The 18,206-nt window shown below is 44.3% G+C and overlaps 1 protein-coding gene across 2 annotated transcripts in view; it reads right to left on the reverse strand.

The window, feature by feature from the left end:
• Nmo (serine/threonine-protein kinase nemo) overlaps positions 1-18,206 on the reverse strand; it is a 196,256-nt gene that overhangs the window by 59,516 nt on the left and 118,534 nt on the right. For both annotated transcript variants that reach the window (XR_013083185.1, XM_076798329.1), the window contains exons 2-3: positions 13,060-13,189; positions 11,838-11,893 (exon numbers count right to left, since the gene is read on the reverse strand). Coding sequence is in view for 1 of the 2 variants with exons in the window: in XM_076798329.1 (XP_076654444.1) it covers positions 11,838-11,893; positions 13,060-13,189 (186 nt within the window). In the remaining variant the exon portion in view is untranslated. The remainder of the gene's footprint in view (positions 1-11,837; positions 11,894-13,059; positions 13,190-18,206) is intronic.

Genomic DNA, 18,206 nt, shown 5'->3' on the forward strand with positions numbered 1-18,206 from the left:
AGAGCCCCGAGCTCGCGTTCACCCAGCTCATAAACTGAATCTATCGTCGCATCGCCGCCGATTACGCTCACAAAGTACGAAACGACGAGGCATAAACGCGCAGCATCGTTCACTGTCGGTGGCCTCTCAGATAAAACCGTGCGGAGCAACGTTTAACGCCGGTCGTTAAACCGGTGGTACCGATCGAGACTTCGATCTGCTCGGGGAGCACTTTCGACCGGCGAGAAAAAAAGGGAAAGAACCCGCAACTCAGCCCTGCGTGCATTCACACTAACATTAGTTGAAACATTATCCGATAAACTGATGCAGAACGCGACCGAAGAGTTGTTTAAGAATACTGTACGTGTGTACAGGGCGTAATTGAACAGTCTTTTTAGAGAATATTTATACATTTAAAAACTAAAAATATTAATATGAAATATTATTATTATTTTTTGTATTATTTAATATTACATAACATTTAATTCTTGAAAATCTGAAACTTCTTTCGGCTTTTCTGTCGCCAACGAGTTCCCGTAATTCCGAACGACTTCGCGAGCGGTAACAATTAATTGGAACGACTCCTCTTTAATTTCCCAGTTACGCAAAACAGTCTTGGGTGTTCGAGAAAATAAACTAGAGGCTGAAAGGGTTAAAAAGCGAGGTAAAAGGAATGGGAAAAAAAGGGTAAAGGGACGAGTGCGTGGCGATCACGGTCCCGTAAATCCTCGAGGCCTGAAGATATTCAAATTCGCCGGAAGGGGGCGGAGGCGGGGGAACGCACGTTCGCGTGAGCTAGTGTGATTACGCGAGCAAGAGAGTTTGCAAGCTCCCCCCTTGCGCCCCCCTGCGCCCCTTTTCGCCGTATCGCAGAGTGAACGCGATCCGGGGAGTCGCTAATATCCGGATTCCGTCGGTAAATTCGCGATAACCGTAACCGGTCTATTAATTGATCGCCGACATCAGGCAATACGTACACTACGTGTTCATTAGAGCACTCATTAAGCGGAGGAGCGCGTCGTGTCCGCGTTCTCCCCCTCGGCCCCCTTGCCACCCCGCCTCCGGATCCACTCTTCTTCTCTACGGCACTGTCTCCGTCCGCGGAACCGCTTATTATGCGATTATCGATAGGCGTGCACGCGCTGCGATACGCCCGGCACCTACTACCATGTTTCAACAGGGTAACCGGCTTTATTGTTATTGTTACTGTTATTATTATTGTTGGCCGTTCGTTTCGACGGGAAATCGGTCTAGACGTTTTTTGATCGCCTGAAGAGGAACTACTTTGCGAATTTTTAATAAACAAACGGTTCAACATGGATTCGGAGGTGTCTTAGGGTGTTTGAAGGACGTTCCGAGGAACAAGTAGACAAATTTTCAACTTGAAATTGTTATTTTTTCTCTGATAGATCTCATCTTGTTGACGAAGGTGTAGTTCAAGAATTACTTGAGACAAGGTGCAGTACTTTGGGAATTTTTAATAACCGAACGGTTCCGTGTAGTTTCAAACGGTTTTTGGTGTGTTCAGAGGACATTTTCAGGAACACGTAGAAAATATTTCAGCTCAAGATAGTCACGTTTTGAGAGGATTTTTTCACGGAGGAAGACGGCAATTGTCTCTTCCGACTACCTCGAATAAAAGGATGCTACAATTTTGCATAAAACATGTACCCTGCAGATAGGACAATACGTAATCGGAGGAGTGGCGTCGAAACAATTTCAAAGAAGCTGCGGAGATGAATTACGAAGAACAGGGGGCGTGATCTTCGTAATCGATATCAATTTCCTCGATGATAGGGGCAAGTGCAATCGAATCCTGTGTCGTGCGGGTCATTTCAGTGTTTCTGTTCACGTGGAAGGAGAAGTAATGTGAGAAAATTGCGTGATCACGGACAGAAATAGACAGTGCTTCGTGCATAGTTAATGCGTTGAATTAACCATCGCTGGATAATGTACTTCTTATCGCTAGCTCGCTCATTTTCTGCAGAACTGTCGCGATGTATACTGATAATGTTCTACAGACATTTTCTTAATTATATATATGTTCGTTACTGGACTGATGATTTTATGCATTTATGACGAAACTGGATTGGTCAAACACAGAATTGTGAAGATCTTAGATCATTAGAACTCGATTTCTTAAAGTTATCAGAAGAGGAAATAAACTGTTATTTAAATCCTGATTTTCGTAATTGATTCGGACAATTTTAACCCCTTGCACTACAAGTTATTTTATGATTACAGTGATTAGAACTTCCTTGATACCTATAATCTACTAGGAAAAATAGAAAATTTATATTTATTGTATAACCTCGTGCTCCGTAATGGCTGAATATTGACTACGACAAAATAGAATCTCATTTCAATTTAAAGGGAATTAATAATATACATATTTAGAAAATTCTGCTCGAAGTCTTCGTCGCGAGTCTGACTCGATATTATAGTAGAAGGGGTTAATTTCGCATGAAGATGCGCAGATTACTATTTCCAATTAGTGTACACCATTTTGCATCTCGTGTCCATTTATTCGCAAAGAACAGAATTCAGTAAATTTTATAATTTCTGTAGTGGCTTCTTTTCACTCACAGTTACGAGTCCTGATCGAGTCCTTAGGAAAACAGAAATTATCGAAAAGAAAATTGTCTGAATCCCGGTTTTAACAAAACTGAAAAAAGAACCAAGTCTACCGAGTAAAAATTGAAATTCCCGGTAGAACAGGACATGAAAAATTCACCTGGCCATCGCCTCGAGCACTAGATCATCGGAACAACCGTTTCTCGGAGGCTGTTACGCGCGAGAACCAGGATTTACTGGAACGTCCGCGGTCCAGCGATCATCCCCCGGTTCCAGGGTAGACAGGGAGGATCGATGGATCGATCGCAGCTCAAGAGGAAGTTATATTATCAGTCGCGCAACAGTGTAAACGGTTCGGAGCAAACCCGTGTCCATCGTGACGGGGGTGGTTTCGGAGGGTGGTAATGGCGCACTATCGACCTATCAATAGCGCTGTGTCGTGCGCATTAATAATCCATGATTGCCATCGAGCAGAGCACCGTGTGTCCCGACCGCCATGGTGTATTCATGGGGGTAGTGTGTGAGGGAGAAGGGGGGGGTGGAACGTCTGGCTGGTTTGTGCGCCGCGGCGAACCATCCCTTCCGCTGACAGCGAGCTAATCGAGGAGGATCCTTAATTAGAAATTAGGCGGCGGTTTCCGCCGGAATCGCAACATCCCCTGAGCCGGCTGCTCGACGACGCTGCGGCCGAGACGTCGGTGGTGGCCACCGGGGGTGAGTTCTCGGAACCGTGAACCATTCGTCTGCGGACTGTTCAACCCTTTGGCTTCGGGAATATTAAAACACGATTCTAATCCATTAACTTGTCGAATTTTTCGGGTTACAGGGTGCTCTAAGTTTCAACCCCTTGAAGTCCGATTGCTTCAAAGGGATCTTTAAATTTGTTCACATTTTTCTGATTGAAATGGTCATATTGAAAACAGTGGAAACATTCCGAAAATTTAAAAATATTACGTCGTCCCATAAGTTCGTGCCGTGGATATGTTTATGTTATTCACCACTGAAAAGTATTTTAATGAAAAACCGCTGAAATTTTATAGTGACGGTATGATGTCTTTGCCAAAAAGGTCAGAAGAGGTTGTGGAATGAAAGGGTGATTACATAGTTTATTTTTAGAATTTAAATGGTACAAGAGTAAACGGCACGAGCTTATGTGACGACCTAATATTTTTTACTTATCAAGGCGACGAAGAAAAGAAATAAATCCAGTATTTCGCGAAGAATGCAGGCAATTTTTATTAGGACCAATTTTTTTTTAGGACCTTGAATAAGTTCTCGCTGTTTCTTCAAAAATGGCAGTAGCAGTACCCCGTTCGTGGAATTTCGAATGGTAACACACATGCAAGGCAGTAGTGTATCTAACCTTAAATTTCAGTGTATGGTAGTTCACTTTAGTGTAAACAAAGTAATTTTTTCTTAGTTCTGAAAATGTCTACTTTTGTGCCAAATAAAGTGTATTTGCGGGGAATTGTATTGCACTACTTTATTCAAAAGAAATCTGCAGCTGAAGCACATAGAATTCTTGTTGAGACTTATGGTGACAATGCTTTGTCGGATACGACATGCAGAGACTGGTTTCGGCGCTTCAAAAATAATGATTTTGAACTTGAGGATAAAGAACGTTCTGGCGCACCGAAAAAATTTGAAGACGAAAAGTTGGAGGAATTACTCGATCAAGATCGATATCAGATGCTAGCAGAACTTGGAAAAACATTACAAGTAGATGAGTCAACTGTTTCATAACGTTTAAAAGTTTTAGGAATGATCCAGAAGCAAGGACATTGGGTAAAAGCTTTTATTTTGTAAAAGAAACAGCGAGAACTTATTCAAGGTCCTATAATATTTTGCATAAAAATCCACAGGGTCCAATAACGAGACTAAGATCCTTTTGAAAAAGTGTGCTCCCTGTGTTTGCCTTTCTCAATTTCCAATTTCACAGCGGAGAACTCGCGTCGCTTGCGACAACCGCGAGATTCGGCGACGCACGACGGTCCCCGCTATCAAACCGCCATAATTAGTCGGCGAGTCTGAGTCGAAACATCGTCATCCGGTGCTGCATCAGTGATTCATATTTGTCTTCCGCAAACGACGGTCTGCCGGATATGTATTCATCCAATCAAGCCCGTCCTTAACCAGAAATTAGGAGCGGGGAGGGCTTGCGAGCCACCCTGAACCTAGGGGAGCATCGGGTTCCCGATTTATGCAAATGGGAGAACCACCCCCGCGATCCAAGACGTCCGATCAATGGACGCGGAAACCGTGGAAACACAGACACACCTAATCTCGCCGACCTAAAGCCTGACATTTCAGTCTCGAAGTTACGGTGATTGCAGTTTGATCCCTTAACGCCTCTGGAAAAGCATCCCTTACGAACTGGCTGACATTGGGCAATCATTTGCACGGATTTAAAAACCAATTTTCGCGCTAACGTATTCGGTGCTTCAAATTTATGCTCATTCCAAGTACACATAACCGTACATTTGAACTTTCCCAGTTTTATTTCGTTCATTTCTTGAACTTGGAAACTCTTCTCAAATGAATAGCAACTCAAATTCATTTACTTATTTATTTATTATTTACGGATATAATTGCTAAATATATTTAAATAGGATTTGGTGCGACATTCTATTGATATCAATACAGATGTTAGGAGAGGTAAATTTTTGATCTTGTAAATATGTACGACCTATAAATATTGCTATATTTATGACCATTTTCACCGTGTAAAATTTTATTATATAAAACTTCCGGACAATTTATAAAACACGAGTGAATTTAGTAACGTAATTCGAATTGCGATATGGTGGTTTTTAGTGACGTACTATTACAGCAAAGTTATGATCTAAGCCCAATTCGCGGGTCCGTACTGTGACATAGATCGTGCAGGGCTACGTAAATAAAATCACGTCAATCCTGTGGAGTTATTAAAGTTGGCACGTCAGAGTGTTAACGGTCGAAACAGTTTAGTGGAATAACTTTGCCGGATCTTCGCGAAAGATCATTTGCCCGGGATAGTTCGAGACCGGTAGGGAGAAAGTTGATCCAATCGGAAGTTGGCGGGCAGATTCTTTTGCTCGAACGGTAATGAAGGATTTAATAGCAGTCGCTCAGGCCACTATATCAACCGGCTAATCTCTTTAGCGTATCGTCTGCGAGACGGCGCGGTTAGTCGGGCTGTTTAATTAGAAATTAGGCAGCCGCTTTCAGCGGAGTTCAACTTCCCGGCCGAAGTTTCTTGAATGGCGTCGGGCGGCGCCGGTGAATTTTCCATGGAGATGGAATTAGAATCGACCTGGTTGCCGACGGTTACACAGAAGCACCGGTGGGATTAACGGTGGCAGGATTTTCACCGATTCTACACAATCACGTCTCCGTTATCGTCGTCAACGTACGGAACATTTTTATTTTTCACAAAGATCCGCTGTCATCGAAACAACAGTTATCCGGATTCTATTAAGCGCGGAACAGTCGTCGAGAAGCCTACAGATAGAACTCGGCGTACAAAGGGTTAATAAATCAGTTAAATAAACGGTCAAAGTGTCAAGTTAAATAGGGTCAAAGAGAAGCGAATTTGGAACGCCGTGAAAACGTCCGCGGAATAAAAATGAAGCGGGAGGCGAGTTAAAGGATTTTCCGAATCAAAAAGGCTGATGAGGACAATGGCGCAGTTTGCCAGGGGTTGAAGAGGGTGGCGGAACGGTGGTGGTCGAGAGGCGAAATTCAATCGTCCTCGTGCCGGTGGAAGAAAAGGGGGCTCTCGCCGAGGGGACATCCGTTAAAAAGGTAACTCGGCCCCGAATCGATCAGGTGCGCGCACCGTGAAACAGGTGGCCCGGACGACGAAGAAACTGGTAGCAGTAAATCGAGCTATCGCGTCGTGTCTCATCAGCCTCGCACCGGTGCATGCGCCGGTGGACAGGACTCGTGTGTGCCCGGCATAATCCCCGGGCGACGACGAGGAGCATGACGGGGCACGGAAGGACCAACGGAAGAAGGACGAACTGTGACAGAAAGTGGCAAAACGAACCGGAGAGAGCACCGCGGCTAACAGTCGCACATTGCTAATGATGATCTAGTGGCGCGGGTACGCGAGAACCAGCGCCGGAAGAGAATTGAAAGAAATTGCGGAAGAGGACACACGCTGATGAACCGTAAAAATCGGCTAATAAAAATGATACGCTCGTTTCTCACTGTTTTTTTTTTTTTTTTTTTTTTTTTTGGTTGTACTTTAACGATTGTTTACGAAACTGTTGTCGACGTATTCGGGACATTGTTCCGATTACAATGATACCAAACACGATACAGTTCGCCTCATATTTACTCGTTTAATCAGCGACATTGTAGAACCTCGATTATCCGAACTTGTCCGTGGAACATGAGCAAATCAGCTCGAGTAGTAAAACTGTTACCCAGCCTCAATGCTAGATTAAATCTTTACTTTTATCGTTTTAGACTGTTCTGGTTTTTGAGAATTTTGATATCGACGGTTCGGATAATAGAGGTCCTACTAAGTCGCGGATTAAACAAGTAATCAAGCTCCGAATTACATCGTGTTTGGACTCCTTTTAATCAGAACAGTGCCACGAGTATGCTGATAACAATTTGATACGAATTTAATGAAAACATGTTTTAATAGAAAAAAATGTCTCAGGGGTAAATAATTAGAAATATCGCAATAATCGAACAACTATTTAGAATGAACGTTTACTTGAATATAATAGATTCGTAGACTACCGATTTATTTAGCATTAACTAAAAATGTACAACGATTTACAAGAAAGCAGAATCGAGTGGATTGTTGCGTAATCAGGCGAGGTAAATTCTTACGAAATTGGTACGATGATGCTTGCGGTATGAATATTTTTAGACGTAGCTGTAGATAAGAGCCTCTAGAATCACGTGCAAATTATTTTGATTGCGAAAGGACGGCGCAGACGGTTCTTTGCGCAAACAATTGCACGATCTGCATACAAACGAATTCGCCCGTCTGCTGTTCCAAAGGTCTGCCGAGAAATTTACGGACGCCAAGGACCGAACGTTGAAAATAACTTCCGAGGCAACCTTGACTGCTAATCAGCCAGGTGTGATAAGAGATTCGGTCTTGTGCAGCAAAGTGCGTGTTACGTAAGCCATTGTTCGGCGACGGTGCAGCTGCGTCTGACGCACGGGCTGCTCGGTCTCTTTAGAGACTTCAAAATGCTATTGTCATTTATTAATGGAAACGAGGAAGCCCCACATATTTCCACAAACATGTTGCAATCTTCTAAATGAAAGAAAACATACTGTGAGGCACGAGCAAAAATATTCTGGGACAAAAAGAATTCTGCACTGAATAGACTTTTTATTGAAAAACAAATGGTGGTACATTACGACTAAATATGTTGCATGATTAAGAAGACTGTGCGACGGAAAAATTTAAGCCAGGCGTCGAATAACAAGGGCGAGACAAATTAAAAACATGATGTTCTTGATAAAAAAAAAAATGAGTGAGCGAAATGTAATACGGACTTAATGCGGAGATCGATGTTTATTTATCGACGAATATTTTATTTCGCCGAGTCGGTAAAAATGTGTCGCGAGACCGGATTTCGATTTTTGCTCGGAGACCGCGCGGGATCGGTGTCGCGACGGTGATTGGTCGATTCGTCACGGACGGGCGCAGGCGCCGGCCGAATGATCCGATCGATCGATCAACGAGAAACCGATAGTCGATCCTCCTTAAGTGAACGGGACCGCTCCGGCCAGCTATACGAGAGTTAATCTCGACGGAGGCAGCTCGATAAATCACCTACTCGCTCCTCCCTTCTCCTCTCATTTCCTTCCGTTCGGCTATTCGTCGGCTCTCTGGATCGTATTTATCTTCGGGATGCAGATCTTCGTGCAAACATTTGCGCGGCGATGCAATGAAACGGAAGTCGGATAGGAATTTTAGGCGATTCATTAGGAAAGCCATTATGCCCGTTTAATTATTTCTATCGCATCAGCGTCACGAAAACATTCAACCAATTGCATTTCAGTGTATCTCTCGATCGACGCGGTCACAAGAAACTAGTCCTGCACGATGTATGTCATAGGACGGACCCGAGGATTGGGCTTGGATCGAGACTTTACTGGACAACGTCATACAAAAAAAGTATGCTAAACTAACAATGTACGTTCCGAAAGTACAGGGTGTATAAAAATTACTTGTCACGACCATCATAGCGTGATTCTACGCCTCCGGATCGGTGGAGATCTGTGAAAAAAATGCACCGCAAAATTCATTTTGACCTCGAAACATAAGGTCAAAGTATCGAAAAATTTGAGCGACGAGTACTATACGCTGCAATAAAAGAGAATTTTTCGACACTGACCTTGATTTCCAAGGTCAAGGTGAATTTTGCGGTGCATTTTTTAAACAGATTTCCACCGATCTAGAGGTGTAGAATCACGCTATGGTGGTCGTGACATATAATTTTTATACACCCTGTACATTAACCCAATCCTTCCATAATTAATCAAGATACGTCTTGAACGCTCCCGACAGGAATCGCACGAGAACGAATGCAAACCGGTTGCAGAAAACTGTGCGAAACAAACCAAGAAAGGCTGAAAGATATGAAACAACGCGAGTACGTGACCTAACTAAAACACGATCTCTGAGTCACGAGGTCCTCCATCCCCGAAATCCGAAACGAAATCACTCGGAGGCTCGTAAAGATCCGAGCGCGGACCGGAGCGGAGAACCGAAAAAGGAGATCGCACGATCCTGGTTGCGCGCGCGATCCAAGGATCTCCCCCGTGGATCTAGCTGACGAATCCACGTCGATCGCGAGGTAGGGATCCTTCGCAACGAAATCTCTCGCGTGTCCGTGATCCGGGAGGCTGAGAAAGGAGAGACTTCCTCTCGCAATGTCCAGAGATCTTACGTAAACGATCATGCGCGGAGATCGCTGGCGCCGGTTGCATGGATCGCTGTTTGAGCACGCCGAATGATCCACGTCACCGCGGGAGCAGCGATCGAGCGTCCAGGATTTAAAATCAGATATACTGGTATTACTGTTACTAACATTTGGTGTCCTCTTTTTTGTTCAGCAGAGGACCTACATTATCCAGCTAGGACACCCTGTAGATCCTGTAGAAGTTAGTGAATGGAAAAATTCCAGAAAATTCTCTGAGATGTATCGAAGAGGTGCGTTCATGTTGAAATTTTAGAACGGTTCGGAAAATGGCCGTGGAAATTGGGGCCCGGGTTTTTTTTTCTGTCGAGGACGCTTCTAGACCCGGCATTATTGATCTTCCGGCGTTGGTAACGTGAGAACCGAGCCTGAGATTTATTAGGTTAGTTCCTCGGCACATGTGTCCGGCTATCCCCCGCGAGCGGACAGAAGTTCGGACCTTAATTTCATTTCGAGAAGGGGACAAGCGACCTTCCGGGGCTACCGGCTGCAGCCGACGTCGGACATTTTCCCGGTTTCCCAGGGATTTATCGTCTTTCGACTTCAAACTCGACGCCGATCGTCGGGAACCCCGTTGTCTTCAGGAAAAGGGAGCCCGCTCTGAATTATTCCGTAACCGAAGTGTCGATTGTTCTGCATTCTCGACGCTTTCCATCGAAAAATACTGAAGAACCCTCGAATCGGTTCGGATAATCGAGGTTCCACTAAATCGCGAATTAAACGAGCAACTGTGATCCAAATCGTGTCGTGCTTGGGCTCGTTTTAACCGGAAAAGTGTAACGAATACGTTAATGAAGATTTCACAAAAAAATATTTAACAACAATGTTTTTTCATTGAATCAGTGTTCAACATCAAGTTTCCTATAATTGACATCAATTGTAAATTATGGACTTCCGGTTGATCCAACATAGATTCCTCGAATATCATTTAATTTTTTCACGACTGTAATAAATTGTTAACATTTAAATTTGTACGCTTTAAAAATATGGAAAAAATTACATCGACACGTATACCGAGATGGATCGTGGTCACGCGAGAGAAACAATTACAATTACAATTGTTAAAATTGTGCAAATTACAATTGATATTAAAATTCAGAAAAATCTATTTTTGTGATTTATGCTTTTTGCGTTTTCAGACGGACTTAGGTCTCCGTAAATGTACATGTACATACGGATCTAAGTTAGCGTGGACACACGGGCGATCTAGTAATAACCGTATACGTATCCAGACCGACGTATAAGGTCATAAGATAATGGCTTTTAATATCGATTCGATCTACTTCTTTATCTAACTTCTACGTCAACGGTACAGTCCCATTACCGCGAAGTTTACACGCGTCGGCGATAGACTTCGACGTTCGATAGGTTAAACATCTCGCACGTTGCCGGGTAAAGTTCACTCGGAGCCGGCTAGATATTTTATAGAATAATGCCAGATGGTTCTATATTTGTCTAACCGTAAATATTCTATCCCTAGGCGACTGTACGTTCAACAGGTTGAACACTTTCGACGCCGGCGAATTCTACGTTGAACTGGTCAAACGCTTTCTATTATAGATTCCACGTGGAATTCCTGTGTCGTCGTTCGTTAATCCTCGAGGGAAATTTATATTTTATGTTCGAACGATTTATTGGGAGCCAGCTTTTACAAAATTTGTCGATTAAAATTGCTTTCTGTATGTATTACTAACACAATGGGAATAATGTTAGCAGAAATTCGTGTTACCTGAGATGATATGTTGGTTTGCGAGTGAAGTTGTTGTCGTTGCAAAATTTATTGGCTTCTAATTCAAATTATTATAAAGGAATAACGCTGAACTCCTCTTCCCTATAATTGACTCGGAGAATTTTTACTTATGATTCGCCGGAATAATTGTACAGCTACTAGACTAATTAAGTTTAACCCCGCAAGCCGGCTAATGGGTTTAATAGGTCTATTATCTCGTGACATGAGCAGGAAGGAACTTTCACTCAACCTACTAATATATGTTACACAAAACCACACACGAGCTCATGACTGGATCGTAGGTCTTCGTGCACGGATTGCAGAGTAACTTTAAAAAATGATACTGCATGCACAGAAGACGTTCTTCTTCCTCGAGGGTGCATTCGCGCCGCGCGATCGACGAGAAAGTGCAACCTACTCGCGGCTCTTATTTTTACCGTCCGCGGTGTCGTTCGAAATTCTACAAGTCGGCAATAAATAATTGAACGGTATTCATACCTATATTGATTTTGAATTTGCAGTGGATGGATTTGACTAAATTTTCGAACGATAGAGAATCAGCTTTTCGGACCGTCCCAAACCTGTTCGCGGGCTCCGACGATTTCACAAAAGGATACATTTCTTGGAAGAAGTCCAGGTGCGGTGGCTGCAGTATGTCCAAGGCCGAGAGCACCTGTAAAAAGAGAGCGCAACATTGTTTCTCGATCGTGGCGTAGACAACAGTCGAAACTAGCGCGTCGTTCCCACGGGTTCGCGGAACGCTTGTAATTAAACGCGTCTCTACAAATTTCGCAGATATTATTTCAGTCAGGTGATCAATATTCATACGTTTTGATTACATTAGTTTCTCGCGTTACACCCGGATTTCGCTTAACCGCGCAATTACTGACATCAACCGACGGAGATTTCCGCGCGGTAAATTATCGAGCGTTCCGCGAACACTGCTTGTCGAAGGGTTTCCGCGAAGAAAATTTAAACAACACTGATTTTGTTATCAATGTTATCGAATTCGATTTTGTGGAGTAGAGCTGTTCATCATGTGCCCGTACGGGCAGCGACTCTCTTGGCCTGGGCATACGAAGAAAAAAGGGTACGAAGCCACGCCCCTGCGGGCAAGTATTGTATAATACCGTTGCTGAGCCCAGTGTCGCCAGATCAAGACTTGTTCCCCCACTCTAACTTCCCCTTCTACCGCGCCGCGGGCCGGTCACGTGACGCGTTCCGTCTCTGTCATGCACACTCCGGTACTGGCAGAGAGGGGGTAACTTGTTCCCCTCGATTCGTGCTCCCTCCCCTCATCTGGCGACACGGGCTGTGCCCTCGGGCTTCGGCGGGCGCCCTTGCATGCTATCAGGCGTATCGAACAGCTCTGATGTAGAGCTTCACAAACAAATATCAATTTACATATCAACACAGGATTCACCGACAGTTCTCTTCTTAACACGTTGACTGCCATGTCACCAAAATGTGGGTGACGGAATTATTTTGTCCAGGTTTTAAAATGAATTTTTACGTTAATATATTCATTCTACCAAATTTGGTTGGGATCTGTAAAATGCAGGAAGGTTGGATGACTACTCAATATCATACATTTAATTTTTCATTAAATAACTTACTTTGATTTTATGGAATTTTTGAGGCTTCTAATTTGGCAGTCAAAGTGTTAAACAAACTGTTCCTAGCCGCGGTTCTCAACTTTGTGAACCTTCGCGAGAGATCGTTTAAAAACAGAATGATTGTTCTCTCTCTGCAGAGCCAAAGCAAAAATAGAAAATCTACAGGCTCGATTTACTAGGCGTCGCATGTTTGACTAAGGTTTTATGTTCATGAGTCACTTACGTTCTCGTGTTTGAAGAAGCAGAGCATCTTCAGCTCCCTGAAGACCCGTTTGCTGCTCACGAGGCTTTGAAAGACGTTCGGCAGTTTCTTCAAGGCCACTCTCCTACCGTCCCTCGGATCCGTAACCGCCCTGTAAATCATCGAGATATTGTTATTCAGCAATTACTCCTGCGATTGGAATCTTATCTTGTTCGCCGATCTTGTTCGTCGTCAAATCGTTGCTCAGGCAATTTTCAAGATATCGCAACAAAATAAATCGTACAAGTAGTGCAATATATGTGCTTCGAAATCGGGTACTTGTTTAAAGAAAAAGTCCACTGACATTTTTACAAAAAGATTCCTAAAAATCACGTTTCCTTCGGATTGTCTAGCTCCATTGTGCAGGGTCCTTGGAAGAACAAGTTTTGAGAAAAAGAATGCTACTCAGGCAATTTTCAAGATATCGCACCAGAAAAATTCCTACAAGTAGTGGAATATACGTACTTTTAAACCAGTTACTTGTGTAAAGAAACCGCCCATCAACTTTTCGAAAAAAAATTCCCAAAATTCACGTATCTTTCAGAGTGTGTAGTTTCGCTGCGCTACGTTTCTATCAAAATAACTTCTGGAAGAAAGAAAAATTCCTACAAGTAGTGCAATATATATACTTCGAAAGCAGGTACTCGTTTAAATAAAAGGTGCGCTAACATTTTCAGAAAAAAATCCGGAAACCACGCGTCTCCCAAGCGATCAACTAGGCAAGAGTCTTTAATTATAATATTTGGCGGCGTTCTCATCGCGAGAAGCCATAGAATCCGACACGCGTCGATCGAAGCGGAATTCCCGCGAGCCCCCGGGGTCCATTTGAAAATTTCGATCCTTCGATCCGACCGGGAGAGATCGATGTCTAACCGCGGCTCGCGGTCCCCGAAGAGTCTGCGGCGATACGCGCGCCTATAAATTTCGAGGTTATCTGTCCGTCCGTAAACACGTTCACGGCGGTGTTTCCTGAGGGGTTAGGGGATATACGGGGGGAGGGAGGGAGGGAGGGTAGAGCGTTGTTCGGTTGGCCAGGGGGTTTAATAACAGAAGCACCGATCGATCCGTAATCCGTGAAACGTAGACGCGACGCGACTCGACTAGCTGCAACCCTCGTTGGGCCCTCGCGTCCGCGGAATAATTATTGTGCCTGCAATTAGTCCGTTTACGGTGGTTCGATTTCATTGTCAGCCGGTTATACCGCAAACCGACGGATTCCAATCCCTCGTTTCCATTCGCCAGTCAATCTCGTTCCCGACCGGTCTCGTTTGCGATCTCTCTATCTCTCTATCTCTATCTCTTCAACCCCTTTCGCAAAACCCTTTTTGCAACTCTCGCAATTCGACGTCCGCGACCCCTCCGTTGGACCGTGTAAAGTAATTTTGAGTTTTTTCCCTGCTGTCAGACTGGGCTTTTGAGTGTGGTCCAAATTCCACGACGTGCAAGTCGAAGAATTCAACCCTTTGAGGACTAATGATGCAGGATTAAGGGCCCGTGATACTCACGTGACTTTTTAATTAATAATTTCCATTCACAGACTTAAGATCCGTCTTGGTCCTAATCCGACGGGTGTTAAGCCTGTGACTAAAATTTTGACGGCAGAAACGTGCTTCAAGTTTTTGGCTTTATTTCGCAGAGAATCAAGACAAAATATAGCACAATTTGTAGCTGGAGATATTTTCTAGTGCGCGCTGCTCTCGATTTCATCCAGAAAACTCATCCAATGGCATAATGGCATCGTCAATTTTTGGCCTACTTCTATCGCTTATATTACCAAATATCTGCATAATCTTGGCAGCCCCTGACCAGCGCGTACTAGATTGGACCTTCGTCTTTCGAATGAGCCCTTTACCAGCGAAAAAATATTCTTATATAAGGACGAAAACATGAGGCACGTAGAACCATTTTTTGTCGGCAATGTAGACACTCTACCTTATCGCGAATCTACGAAGAGCCCGTAGCGATTGAAGTTCCAACAAATCATCTAATTTATGTCATATTTTTACAGCGAACCATGTGCATTTGTATCGAGGCGATGCAGCATTATCAGCTGAACTCGTCACACGATTTAAATGCCATATTCAGCGAACGGGTTAATTGTTCTAGCTATCTGCAGTCCATTTATCACCAAAAAATCGTAGTCTCCACAATACTATTGCAATAGACAAAATCTTATTTATGGATCGCGAATTTTATTCGAAAGAATTTCGAACCTACCAAAATAGAAAGTAATAACCTGTTTCTCGTGATTTCATTGCAAAATGTCGACCAAGTTCAACGATCTGCAGTCCATTGACCGAAGCACTAAAATGAAGATGCCGTGCAAAATAGGCTCGAGCAAATTCGCCGCGCGGAGAAAAGGCGAGTCCTGACGGAGCAACAAGTAAGGACCTCTGTTCCATCCTCGGGAACCCCTTTCTTTTGATCCGGGTAATTCGATCGGACGGTAATTAGCGCGGCCCGGTCGGGGGTAATTTAATCGAGCTAAATTCGTCCTCGATCGATGAGTGTCACGCGCGCGCGCCTACACGTATGCTTCCACACGTACACGTACGCGTATCCATAGTTGGAAAACTGGTTCCCAGAGCCGCCACGTGACTTCCCTGTATTATAGCGCAACATTGTTATCAACAACGCGGGACGCGCATAAATTTCGGCCGGGCCGAAAAAAAAACGCTCCCGGGCGAACAAAGCAAATAAAGGACGATTTACCCGCGCGCGCCACAATTTTCTGGAAAGTTACGAGCTTTTTCCCGTCCTGCCCCCCACCCCTGCGCGCCCTCTTCGAGCTCTCGCGTATGATAAAGCGTCTCTATCATTCTCCCCCGGGTGCCGGGATTTTCAAATGAAACGAAAGAGAAAGATTAGTCGGTTTTTTAAAACCTTTGTCCCGCCGAGAGGGCCGACGCGTCTTCATTGTTTCGAGCAGCGGCGCGAGGTGTCTGACCGTTGTTTGCCGTTTCTACTTGCCGCAAACTGCGGCTCCGTTCTGCACGGCAAGCTTTCTGCTCGTGAAATTGATTATGCGAAAGCCTCGTGTACACGACAGTTTTGCGTTTCTTCCTGTTCTTCGTAATAACTGGACTGCGGATCTTCACGGAGAATGACAATTTTCTGCGTGAATTTCAAGAGACAACTAAATGGAATTTACTTCTGTATTCATTTTAATAAGACGGAAATAATTAATAATATATATACACAGTCTTTGCTTTCGGATTTCGAAAACCCGAAAATTATATGCGGAACTGTGCTGTGAAATGTGGGCGAGTCGAGACAGTTCGCTGGCAGAGGATACCGAACAAAGAATCTTTATAACGAGGTCTACGTACCAAGAAAGGTTGAGAAACTATAATCTGTTTGTTCAGTTGCAGTTGGGAGAGAGGTACCATCCACTGTGTCTGACGTACGAAAAAAATGACGGTCTCCCGGCTAATCGGGTCGGAGTCGTTAGCTTCGTTATCGGCCACTAAAACCGATTCATTTGCACTCTCGTGGCCGACGGCACGGGCAGATCCTGTTGGTGCAGCTGTCGCTGTTTGCTCTCGTCGAATTGAGACGAGAAAAATTCTACATACATTATGTAGACAGCTTTAATGGCCGGATTTCACTGGTTCGAAAGTTACACGCGCGTGAAGCTGGCCTATTTCCAGCGTTTTTGACGGGTTAGAACGCTGCTACGTCACACCACAATCATCGTCCAACTCTACACGCGTGTAACTTCCGAACCAGTGAACTCCGGTCGCTAAAACTTACACATTTGGCATTTCTCGTCAAAGTCTGTAAGATCACATCTTCAAAAAGTTGAAAATCTTTGGTCCCCCAAAGCGAAGTTCAGCCTTGATTCGTATAATGGTTCACAGGAGGCAAATATACTCCGAACTGTGTCGTGCGTGGACTCGTTTTAATCAGAAAAATGTCAGGAATACGTTGACAAACAATTCATAAGGAAATAATTCGAAACAAAAGCAAACAGGTTGTCAATAGGTCGGTATTAGTATTGGGAATAGATTTTTCGAACAAAGCGGACACTGTTCGAGGAGCTGGTTTCTTGTTTGATATCCCCTCGGCTTTGAAATTCGGTGGACAGTGTGTCGGACACAACAGAGAGTCCGCGGGCACGATAACATGTTATTCCGTGGGATCGGCGTGGATGCAGAGAGCCGCGTTCCGATTTAATTTTACATCTGAGCGGGCCGGAATTAAAGTGAACAGAGTTTGAACGGGATTTGATGGGATTCAAGTTTGAATGAGCGGCAAACAAGCGGCGGAAAAACCGGGCATTGTCCGCCGCAGGAACGGGTAATGGGCATTGTTCGGTGTTACACGGGGAGCCAAACGATCCTTCTAAATAGTCGACATTCAGTTTTCAACTTCGCATTAATACTGAATCGACCGGTTTGTCGGACACGTGCCGCCGCGCCAGTCGGATTTATCGGAGCCGCGTTCCTTTCATCCTGCGTGGAGCTCGTTCTATCTTTGGTCTTTGTTTATGCAAATGTATTTATGCCGCGCGCAAATGTCTATTTATACTTGCAATTTATTTACGGCGAATATTCGCAAGTGGTGCAAATATCGACTTGTCGCGGCGATAATAGATTTTCGCGCCACGAGAGTGTACCAATTGAAATAGTGACTGCGGTCGACAGATTTAGGGCCGGCCATTTTATTCGTTCGTAATTGTCTAAACAGGTCCGATTAATTATACCGCGTGTCAATTTTGGCGTGAAATGCAGAATATAAATACATATTTTATGGCACTGATAGTAGTTTAATGACCCGAAGAAATATACGGTCCTGATGGATAAAAATTCGTGTATCGTTATAAAAAAAAAAAAACTGTTGCGGCGGTTTCATCTCGAGCGGATTCGAAGGTGTGAATTATCTTATCCGCTCCGGGGTCCATCGACGCGTGCGGAGATTAAGCTCGGTTCACAGAGGCGAGTCACGAACGGAGAAAGGTGCGACGACCTTCGAAAAGGGTCAACGCACTCGGCCCTGCCGACCATAACGGAAGTGAGGCCACGGATTTCGAGTAGAACGACCCTGAGCGCGCCGCACCGCGCCGCGTGCACGCATCCACTAATTTCCTCGTCTCTGATGACGCTCTCATTCCCTCTCGCGGTTTCCGC

This window comes from Halictus rubicundus, chromosome 12 (genome assembly GCF_050948215.1).
Source record: "Halictus rubicundus isolate RS-2024b chromosome 12, iyHalRubi1_principal, whole genome shotgun sequence".
Taxonomy (NCBI): Eukaryota; Metazoa; Arthropoda; class Insecta; order Hymenoptera; family Halictidae; genus Halictus; species Halictus rubicundus.